The 12,202-nt window shown below is 32.3% G+C and overlaps 1 protein-coding gene across 2 annotated transcripts in view; it reads left to right on the forward strand.

Moving 5' to 3' along the window:
• LOC105205656 (high affinity cationic amino acid transporter 1) overlaps positions 1–12,202 on the forward strand; it is a 119,148-nt gene that overhangs the window by 87,462 nt on the left and 19,484 nt on the right. For both annotated transcript variants that reach the window (XM_039446117.1, XM_026139683.2), the window contains exons 6-7: positions 592–731; positions 8,807–8,909. In XM_039446117.1, the coding sequence (XP_039302051.1) occupies positions 592–731; positions 8,807–8,909 (243 nt within the window). The remainder of the gene's footprint in view (positions 1–591; positions 732–8,806; positions 8,910–12,202) is intronic.

Consider the following 12,202-nt stretch of genomic DNA (forward strand, 5'->3'; position numbering starts at 1 on the left):
AGAAAACTAAAAACTATAGCAAAATAAAACAAAATAAATTTTGAAACTAAAATTCATAGTTTTACGTGGCGTAAACAAAATTTAAAAAAAATTTTGCTACGGTTGTTACAACGCAATGAAGACCCTGAAAATCGTGTTTTTTTACTTTTTTGATATTACTTTTCTCAAAATTATGATGTAATAGCCAAATTTTGATAACGAATTCATATTCTCATATTTCATCTCAGGTGCACTCCCTTAATTTATTTTTAAAAAATCAATCTTTTTTAAAAGGATGTAACAACTATTTTAGTAAACAACGAATTCCCAAAGTTGATTTATTTTTCCGGTCGTCTACTCAGGTATACCCCTTTAAACAATTTTCATATACTAATCTTGGATTATTCTGATATTTCATTGAATGCAATATAAAAAGAGAACTTTGCTTTTCATTAGCTTGCAAATGTAACAATTTTAATAAAATTTTATTTATACAAAAACATATTTCGTGTTTCCGTATTTCGAGGATCTTATATTAATTTAAATTTTATTAAAGAATTTTTATTGAAATAAGGACAAACAATAGTTACTTCTATTGACTCATTATTTTAGTCTGTTAGGCTCGATGTTTCCATTGCCTCGAATAATCTATGCCATGGCCTCGGACGGACTGGTCTTCAAATGGATGGGCAACATAAGCTCCCGATTTCAAACTCCGATCATGGGAACGCTTTGCGCTGGGCTACTTACAGGTTCGTAATTAAAGAAATAACAATTAACTACATTTCTTAATAAAATTAAAAGATCACTTAAAATCAGTAGTGAAAAGTACCTATTTTTTGTAAAGTGTCCACGAATATCGCTTAATTAGTAATTCGATTATCAAAGAAAACAATGCAACAAAGGTTTGGAATCATTAAATATTATATTACATAAGTAGCAAATCGTTTTTTATCTCTGCTATAACACACACACACACACATACACACACACGCACACACACGCGCACGTGCAAATACACACACGAGGTATAAGTCCAACCGCTCCTAGAAACACAATATTAACAAATTTATTGGTGCAATATTGGTCCAATGCATCCTCAATATAAATACGTTGGCGTAATCTAATATTGAACTATTATTGCGCCAATAAATTGTGCTACTAGGCGCGTAACTTCTTTGTAATACACTTTGCTCTTACAAAAAGTACACCAAAGTTTTGAATGTCAATCGTTAATTTGAATGTGTGTTAGATGATGATTTACTGTCCAGTGTTATCCTCAAATAATTAGGTGTGACCTTCTTATTGAGCGTCATTTTTAGTGTTAGCCTCAAATAACTGAGTGTAACCATTTTGGGTATCACTTTTACTGTTAGCTTTAAATAGAGTTAAGTGTAATCTAAGTGTTATTTTGAGTAGAGGAGAAGAGGGTAATATGGCATCCATTTTCATTTTATTAAATAACTTTGTTTATAATTAATATTTTCTATTGAAACTTGAACGATTACATTCGTCAGAGTGTTGTTTAATAGATTCTAGACTCAAAGTAATGAAATATTTATTATTTAGGACGTGATTTATGAAAATCTAATGCACTGCATAATCGGTAGAAAAAAAAAAGTGGTTGTAATATGACTATTCATAAAAATAATTAAAAAAAATTAGTTTAATTCAAAAGAAACACAGTACCTTGTTACAAAGTTATATATTTTTAATTTTCCATTGTTCAGAATTTTCCTGATTTAGAATTTTCCTGCATTAAGAAGTTTTAGAAATAACATTAGAAATTTCATTAAAAATATCATTTTATGCCTGTTTAACATTAAATAACAAGCATAAAATAATGTCTTTCTAACACCGCTCTTTAGTATGAGAATCAATTTATCGAAGAAATATTTCGATACAAAAATTTCGTTTAAAAAACAATATTAACAAAACATTCCATGTTATTGTTTTAACTTTGTGTAACTCAAAATGTATACAGCCGAATACAAAGTTAAATAACAAAAAAACATTCAAGTGTATGTACCTTCTTGTGATAGTACACTCAAGTTTAAGAATAATGAGGAAGTGTATGTAATTAAAGATTAAAAGTGCACCTTGAAAAAGTTTAGAAGTGTTCAAAAGTAAAAATGCCTTATATTATTATTCATTATGTATTGGCATATTAGCATTGTTAAAAAACGGCGGGCTACTAAACGAATAATTTCATAAGCAATACGTCACCTAATAACGGAAATAATAAGGATAACCATATTGTCGACAGTAGCTGTGATACCTTCTTTTTCTTTATTATTTAAGTCTTTACTGTCAAATAATTGTGTGTGATAACTAGGGCCCGGACATTTAGGCACGATTTCGGGCTGCATGCAGAGAGCTGCTGCGTGCGAGTGAGTTGGATGATCGCTGAAGTGAGACAATGACGTTTCTTGAGGAGACCCGATGATGGCCGACTGAATCCTAATCCCTACTCACTCGTACGTAGCGATTCCCTGCTCGCAGCCCGGGATCGTGCCCAAACATTAATGCCCTAGTGATAACTATGGCGTTCTTACATTCTTTTTACTTACACTTACACCTTACACTTACATTTTCTACACTTGTTATCGATCTTCTTGTAAAGATATTCAACTATCTTTTATTACCTAGCAACACTAAACATCTGTTGTTATAAACATTTACTTCACTTTTATTCCGTCTTTCAAAGAGTTTACACATCTCCATAACTATCTCATAATTAAATATAAATCTAGTGATTATCTAATAAGTCGCTACATAACATATACATACTATTTATTCGCCTCGCCTATTTTATAGTAAATAATATATTTTATTACTATTTTTAAAATTTTGTAAGTTGTATGCATTCAACACTAAAGATGTAATTACATTAGAGATTTAATTACATTAAATTAGAACTGTTATATATCCTACGTTTTCATGAACTTTATTTAAACAATGTACACTGATATACATCAAAACGTTAAATCGTATCTTTTTATGCACTCACCCGCAAAAAAAACGGGCCACGAAATTTTATCACAATTTTTTAATATTTTCAAATAACGATAACTCAGCGGAAAAGTATCGGATTGAGATGAAACAAAGCTCAAATTAAAACGTAAACATTTCCCTCAATAGCCAAAACAGTCAAAATTTAATTACGAACAATTTTTACAAAATGGTTGACATTAAAAGCAAGTATTGAACAAGAGGAAAAAAAAATTTTTTTTTAAACTATTGCGTTGCTCAAAGAAATCGTCTGTCTAGCACAAAAATGTATGAGCTTATAACCCACGCAACACAAGGACGTCCTTTGGACGTCCAATGAACGTCGCGGTCCGACATGTCCGACGTCCAGTGATATACCAATTGTGTCTTGTAGACGTCTAGGAGACGTTCTTCGGACGTACAATGTACCGCCTTCGGACGCCAAATGGACGTCATTAGAACGTCTCGGCAGGACATAAAAAAAACTTTTATGGATGTTGTTTAAATATTATTTTATATTACGCGATTAGGACTTTATTTAGTAAAAAATAATATTTGTTAGTAAAAGTAGTATTAACCCTGCCGAAAATGTGCGATTATACCCGATTAAAAAAAAAGTAATCCGAATCGATTGAGATTTCTGCACCAAAAATACGGTGTTAAGACACATTGAAAATAAAATCAAAACCCAGATAGATTTATTAAAACAGAATACATTAATGTAAAACGTAATAAATGTTTATTTCTTGTGCCCTTTTCGTTAAAAAAGATTAAAAAAAGATTAAATTTGAATTAAATATTTAATTTTTGTACAAGATTATATAACAATACAAATTGTTATTCACATGTAAAAATTATAAAAATTTATGTAAAAGAGCGTTCTACACACGTCACATTTGAAAAGAATGAGAGCGAGTATTCGTCTTGAGGTTACAACAAGTAGCTCCTAAAAGTCTCACTGAAGTTATGAGCTGAGGAGTCGGCCGCGGTGGCGCCTAGATATAACGCCTGTGGCCGCATTCGACTTACGAGAAAATCTCCCGCGGTGTGGCCGCCTAGCGGTGGTGCCAACACGTGTTAAATCCATTTCAATCCAAAATTACAGGATTTCATAAATTATAATTAAATCGAATTTTAATGTATACATGTATTTGATTTACAGAATCATGTAAATCAATATTATGATATGATTTTGTAAATCAAATATATATACCTTGCTGCTAGATGTATAATTACTTTCTTTATATTTTAAGTTTACGTTCCAAAATATTTTTTCCGAAAAAAATTTTACTTGATATAATATACGTTATTATTTATTTATATTTTGAGTAGAATTTTCCTCACAAATAAAATGGCCATTAAATAGCATATTAAATTAATCGTTATAGTATTATACATATGTATTAAATATGACATAAATATTATATATAATAAAATATTGAATATTAACAAATAATATATGTTATTAAAAAGCTATATACTGTATATTAAAGCTTATTATCAAAGCAATTAAAGCATATTATCAAAATTTATAGTTTATGTTTATATATCTTTTGTTAAATATAGGTTTAGGTTAAATATATCTTTTGTTAAATATTTTTAACACAAAAAATTATCTTCATAATTTTATAATTTATAAAATCCTTGTGTTATAATAATAATGATAATAATGATAATAATATACTCAACTTCGTTGACATATATGTATATAGCGGACCTTTCCGGAACGTACCGATATCTTTTGAACATTTAATGGACGTCCTTAGAACATCTTCAAAATGTCTTATTTAATATAAAGAACAACGCTCGCAATTTTCGAATGCATATTTATTATGTATGTCGGGAACATGTTTAATATACATAATATGTTAGATATTACAAATCTTCCCAAATAGGTCCTGCGGACGTCCTACAAACGTCATACTGCAGCTATAATAAATCAGGATATCCTTCGAATATCCTTGGAAGGTCCTACGGACGTACGAGATACTGGGACATTACAAGGACTTTTGTGGACATGTATCGGACGTCCGGGGACGTCCATGTGTTGTGTGGGAAGCTTATTAATTTCCAAATAAATCCATATTTTTAACAATTTTCTACGATTTTTTTTTACAAAGTTATAGCATTTTAAAAAAAGTGTTACAAAACAGACAACTTTTTTTATAAACTCAATATAACTCAAAAAGAAATTATTGTATATGATACTTAATCATTTTCCTTGATAGCTAAGAAAATCAAAATTGAATTACGAACAATTTTCATAAACTGGCGAACATTGAAGACAGACATTGAAAAAAAGGAAAAAATTAAAAGGATCCCGTACAAAGTTTATGGAATTGGGTTCCGGTTAATTTGATTAAAGCTTTAAAAATTTATAGTTTACATCGTTCTGATGATCAGCAGAACTCTCATTACCCCAACTTGATGCATTGAGCCGTTTGGGCCCTAGGGAGTTCAAAGTAAGAAATAGGCGACTACGTGTAGGAAATCACTTGATGATGCCTCCCTCTCCTATCCTTTCCCCGCTTCTTTTTCTCTCTTTCTCTCCTCCTCCCTTTTTCGTCTGCGCGCGCGCGTGTGTGTGTGTGTTTGAAAGGGGGGAGGGGGAAGTGCAGAACAATGAACTAATGTTTAAACATCAATAACATTTGTTATATTATCAGGATTTTCTTGAGGTGACCTATTTGCTGCATCGCAAATAGTATAAAGAAGTCTCGATGAATGGTACCGAACATGTTTGTGTCGTGCGTATCCAATAAACCATAACACACTTCCTATTTGTGCAAATGTTCGAGCACCGAATTTGTAAGTACAGTAGTAACCTTGGATGTGAGGACCATCCTGAACATCCAATACATCCATTCCATCCCCCACATCATGATCAGCCCAAAAACAACCTAGTTTAATAAAAATTAGAGTGTATTCTCGATTTCGCAAGGCAACAAAATACCAATTATGGATATTATATCGACCGACAGACGATCATAATATAAATGATGGAATGGATGTTCAGGGCGACTCTCACATCCAAGGTGCACACATAGCAAGTGTTTTATAGTTTATTAAATACGCAATTACACGAACATGTTCGGTACCCTTTATTGAGATTCCTTTATACTATTCGCTGCAACGAATAGGCCACCGCAAGAAAATCTTGATAATATACCAAATGTTATTGATGTTTAAAGATTAATTCATTATTCTACTATCTCCCCCCCCCCCACACACACACACACACACACACACACACACACACACATACACACGCGGAGAATGGAAGGGGAGAGAAAAAGAGAAAAAAAGGAGTAGGGAGAGAATAGGAGAGAGAGGCATTATTAGATAATTTCCTACACGCAATCGCTTATTTCCTATTTTTAACTGTCCATAGTTGGGGCAATGAAAGCATTTCATAAAATATCATGTAAACTACAAATTTTCAAAGTTTCAACAAAATCCACCGGGACCCATTTCCCATAAGATTTGTGCAAGGTTCTTTGAAAAAAGAATAAAGATTTGAAATTCACTCTTTAATTTCCTTTTTGATCAAGTATTCCATACAATAATTTGTTTCTGAGTTATACTGACAATGAGTTTACAAGAAAATGTCCGTTTTGTAACACTTTTTTTAAAACGTTATAACTTTGTCCACAAAAATCATAAAAAATTGTTAAAAATATGGACTTATTCGGAAATTAATAAGTTTAAAAGCTCATACATTTTTGTGCTAGGCAGCCGATTTCTCGGAGCAACGCAATAGTTTAAAGCAAATAATTTTTTTCCTTTTTATCAATGCCTGTCTTTAATGTCCGCCATTTTGTCCAAATTGTTCGTAATCAAATTTTGATTTTCTTGGCTATCAAAGGAAATATTTACGCTTTAATTTGAGCCCTGTTTCATTTCAATCCGATACTTTTTCGTTGAGTTATCGCTATTTGAAAATATTAAAAAATTGTGATAAAATTTGATGGCTCGTTTTTTATGTGGGTGAGTGTATATACGAATATATATTTATCGAAATTTCTCATTAACCTTATTAATTTTAATTCAAGTTTATTATTAATACAGGGTGTTGAAACAAAAGGGTCACATATTTTGATAACAAGTAATATTGATCAAAACAAGAAGAAAAAGTCTAATTAACATGGGTCCATGGGGACTAATATCTTCAAAAATACAAGCTATTTTGTTATTTTCTTATTAGTCGTGTCATCTTTAGAATATAATGAATAAAGGAGAGTGAAGTACAATCGGGATATCTTTTTTCTAGGTGCCTTAAAAAATAAAAAATAAACAAGAAGAGATAAAGAAACAGTTTTTATTTTAATATGATATGTAACCATTTATCTTTCATAAAAATACTGAAGTAAAGAAACTGAATGTATAATAACAAAATAAAAACTTTTTTACAAAAAACAAAAAATTTTAATGCTGACTCGGCATTAGAGGAGTTGCTCTATGTGATTACTCCCACGCATGTTTCAGCCCTACGTCTTAGAAAATTACACACTCTTTCAAATCATAGATTCTATCTTCCTTTCTCTTTTCTGATATTTATGTTTAGTTCGCAATAGATACTACAAGCCTACTCTGTTGTTCATTATATTTTAAAGATGACACGACTAATAAGAAAATGACAAAGAGCTCAAATAACAAAATAGCTTGTATCTTTGAAGATATTAGTTGTAGGAGTCATGTTAATTAGACCTTTTTTTCTTGTTTTGACCAACACTACCTGCTATCAAAATATGTGACCTTTTTTTCAACACCATGTATATGAAAGAGAGAGAGAGAGAGAGAGAGAGAGAGAGAAAGAGAGAGAGAGAGACAGACAGAGCGCTAATACACAGAATCAAATAATCTTTTTTATTCAAATTTATTATAATTCAATTATATTTTTTTCAGGAGCATTTGTTATTTGTGTGAGAGTATACCTTCATTTTTATACATAAACAATAATGCCTTTTCGCTTGAAATTAAATGCCTTTAAAATTGTTTTGCACTTTTTGCACTGTAACCTATATGAAATATATGCAACAAAGCTAACTTTTAACAAAAAATTTTCATTGTCTACTTATGTATTATAGGTTATTTTTACAAAACCTTAAAATGAGTGTAACTTCCAAATGAAGGTACCCTCAAATACCTACATATTGCATAGTATCTTCATTTGAAGATTATATTCATTTTAAGGTACACTCATTTGAGGATACACTCACTTAACGATTCTTTTTTATGATGACCCTTATTTCAGTGTTAATCGTCAGTTGACAATCCAAATATATTCCAAACTTTTTGAACATATTTTTACACCTAAAATTTCAATGTATTCTTTGTACGAGTAGATAATGCTTACCAGCGGTAGAATACAAGTTTTTAAAGAAAAAATCCAAAAATGCACTATTTATTTCAAATCATCATAACTTGTTGAAAAAATCATAGAGTAATGATTAATAAAAAAAAAATATAAAAGTTTACAATACAGTTACAGTCATTTAAATAAAAATTTTTATTTCTTTCTGTCCACACTATTAAAGATGAAGTTTAGTTTTAAAGTTTGCACTATTTACTTTAAATTAGTGCTATTTTAAAAAAATCTTTGCAGAGAAAAATGCCGTACATCATTCAAAAAATTATTTTAAGCTTTATAACACTTTTCCAAACATCGCTCTGCAATTATGTTTCATTGAAATCATTTTTTATTTCTGACTTTCAATTAGATTCTTTTTACCGCTGATTTCAAGTGATTCTTTAATTTTATTAAAAAGTGTATTTAATTATAATATTATAAATTATAATTATAATTAATTATAAATTACTTAATGACGTATTACAGGCATTCTAGCAACGATATTTGAACTCACACCATTGATTAACATGATGAGTATCTGCACGCTGCTTACATACACAATTGTTGCGTCTTGTGTACTTATCTTACGGTAAAAAATTTATAATTTATTTTATAATTAAACTTTGTTTATTACTTATTTGTATTAGGGTGAGTCAAATGAAAACAAGACAAGCTGTATAACATAACGTATACAGTCTGTCTCGTTTTCATTTGACTCACCCTAGTACCTTCAGCCTTCGCCAAGAAACGGAATTTGGTTTACAATATTGCTTCTATTTATTATATTTTCCCTACTTTCTCCTTACCTTACTTAGGATAACTATTCTCATTCTCTGTCGGCCCTATTCCTAACATTGCACTTTTTCATACACACGCACTTATACCTATATACATATCCGCGTCCGGCAAACTGTTAGTGACTCATTGTCAGCCGAATATCGGATCGACGATGGACGATAATAATAATTATTATTATTATTGAAAATATTATTGAAAGTATTATTAGAAATGTGTCTCGCGCTGATTACTCCAAAGAGAGTTGATACATTCGAACATTATCAGAATAAAGAAAAATTTTTGTCTACGATTAATTCACTTTGCGCAAAAATAACTGCGCGGTACTCTCATTAGCCTTTTACTTGTGTTAAATCTCGAGCCTTTTACTAATTTGATGAAACCAAAATATTTGAACGTCTACACCTCTTCGATTTCCCTTTTCTCCCATTCTTATTTTAATTTCTTTTCCTTTCTTTCTCTTTGTTAAAAACCATCATCTTTAATTTCTATGCATTTAACTTTAATTTTTTTTTCCTTAGAAATCGTCTAGTGTTCCTATTATATCTATCATTATATCCCTATTTTTCGTTAATATTACCAGGTCGTCCGCGCATGACAATGTCCATATCCTATTTTTCCTTAATTTTATTCCACCTATTCCTCTCTCGTCTAAACACTTATTTAACTCCGCTATATACATATTAAATATCATCGAACTTAAAGCACACCTCTGTCTTACTCCTTTCTTTGTCCTGATCTCTTCTGATAGCCTTTTATTCGTCCTAATTGCCGCTTTTGTATCTGTAAATCTTCTTCATTTTCTCAATTAATCTCTTATTGATGTTTTTCTTATCCAATGTCTCCCATAATTTCTTCCTATTTACGTTGTCGAAAGACGAGTTCAAATCTGCGAAAAAGGCATATCTTTTTTTTTCTTTACCTCCTGCTCTCTTCTTCCTCTGAATTAGATGATTCAGCGGAAAAATATTATCCCTCTATTCTTCCTAAAGCTTCTTTGATTTTCGAAAATTAGCGTTCGAAAATTCCAACACTCAATTTCTTCTTCTATCCTTTTCCTTAAAATCTCTGCGTAAATATTTATGCTGTACATAACAACTTCTCTGTAGCTTTCCATTTTCTCCGTATCTCCTTTCTTATACAGGATGATTCAGAATAACCCGTTGTTCTTCAAGGGACGTATTCCTGGTCAAATTCTAAGACAATTTTTTCTTTGGCAAAAATTTGGCAGACCCTTAGATTTTGAAATATAAGCCGATTAAGTTATCGTATCATGGGTCAAATACAGATGGTACGCACGGGCGGCGCACTCATCGTTACGTGTCGTAAGGTGCCTATTGCGCTAAGCTGATACAACACACAAGAGTCCTCTTTCTCTCTCTCTCTCTTTCTCTCTCATTTTTATACATAAACTATCCTCAACTCGGCTGGCTGAGCGCGGAGAACAGGAGATCTTATCTCCTCGGCTGCCTGATCTACTCTGTCAGCAGTACCGGGGCACCCCCCTACCTTGCATCCTCTCTTGTACCTCGCTCCCAATCACGCGCTGCTTCTAGGGCTTCTCCTCTCGACCTCACCGTTCCCACTAGTCGCACAGCAACTTACCAGCGTTCATTTTCTGTAGCTGCACCTACGCTTTGGAACTCACTTTCCGCACCCATTCGCAGTGCTGTTTCCATTGGCGCCTTTAAGCGTGATCTTTATAGTTTCCTGCTTCATACTGTTTGTTTTCTGTTCCTGAACTCCCTGAATTAGTGTGCACTTAAAGTGAAATAGATATATATTTGAAAGTTAGTAAAAACAAGAAGGAACGTTCCAGTGCAGTCTAGTGCAGAAATAGAAAACAAGCCTATAGTGACGCACCTCATTCCCAGGCCTAACTGCGTTCTAGTCTACCCTATGATCAGAAAGTACCGGGAATTTTTTATTTAAAAGTACCGCGCATGCGGGAACCGGTTTGTTTTTTTTTCTTATGTTGGTACGACCTTAAGATGCACATCTGTCAGGTTTTAGTGCCATCCGATCATTAGTGTCTGCCTGGCGTTTGTTTACATCAGTCAACTTTTTTCATTTTGCCGCATTTTACCATGAATAATTTTGTTGAACAAAGAGTTTGTTTGAAATTTTGTGTTGCGAACGAAATTTCGTGTGCCGATGCACTGAAAATGTTGCAAAAAGCATTTTGCGAATCTGCTCTATCAAAAACAAGAGCATACGAGTGATATAAAGACTTTAAAAGTGGTCGTACAGTGGTGGAAGATTTCCCTCGTTCCGGACGTCCATCAACGTCGAACACCGATGAAAACGTGAAGAAAGTGAAAGAAATGGTGCTTGAAAATCGTCATACCAGCTTAAGAGAGATGTCTAGTGAACTTGGCATTGCATATGGAACGGCACAGCATATTGTGGTTGATGTTTTGGGTATGAGACGCGTGGCAGCCAGGCTCGTTCCAAAGGATCTGAATTTCTTGCAAAAACACCAATGAATTATTTGACCAAACATCAAGTAAATACCATCAAGCAAGCACCGTATTCACCTGATATGGCCTCGTGCGACTTTTTTTTGTTCCCCAAGTTGAAGTTGCCACTTCGTGGAAAGAGATTTCAGTCGATCGAGGAGATCAAAGAGAATGCGACGAGGGAACTAAAGGCCATCCCTTCGTCGGCCTACCAGGGATGCATGGAGGACTGGGTCAAGCGTTGGCACATGTGTGTTGCTTCAGATGGATCATATTTTGAAGAAGATAAAATAAATTTGCCTGAAATTTAACTCTATTTTGTTTTATTTAAAAATTCCCGGTACTTTCTGATCATAGGGTATGTCTAATTGAATCGTCACCTTCTTTTACCTTTCTAGCTCTCGTTCTCGTTCTCTTTGCTTAGCATATAAGTACTCTTTCTGTTAGTACTATATAAAGATATATCATATTTCTTGTTCTGTTTTATTTTACTATTATATCTATACATTATATTCACTGTTCGTTCGCGCTAGGCAAATTATTAAGCACGTTTTCGTTTTCATTTCTATTCTAATTATTGTTTTCATTTATTTCTACTATTATTATTATTTGTTGTTACTAGTTTTAA

This window comes from Solenopsis invicta, chromosome 1, assembly GCF_016802725.1.
Source record: "Solenopsis invicta isolate M01_SB chromosome 1, UNIL_Sinv_3.0, whole genome shotgun sequence".
In the NCBI taxonomy this organism is placed as follows: domain Eukaryota; kingdom Metazoa; phylum Arthropoda; class Insecta; order Hymenoptera; family Formicidae; genus Solenopsis; species Solenopsis invicta.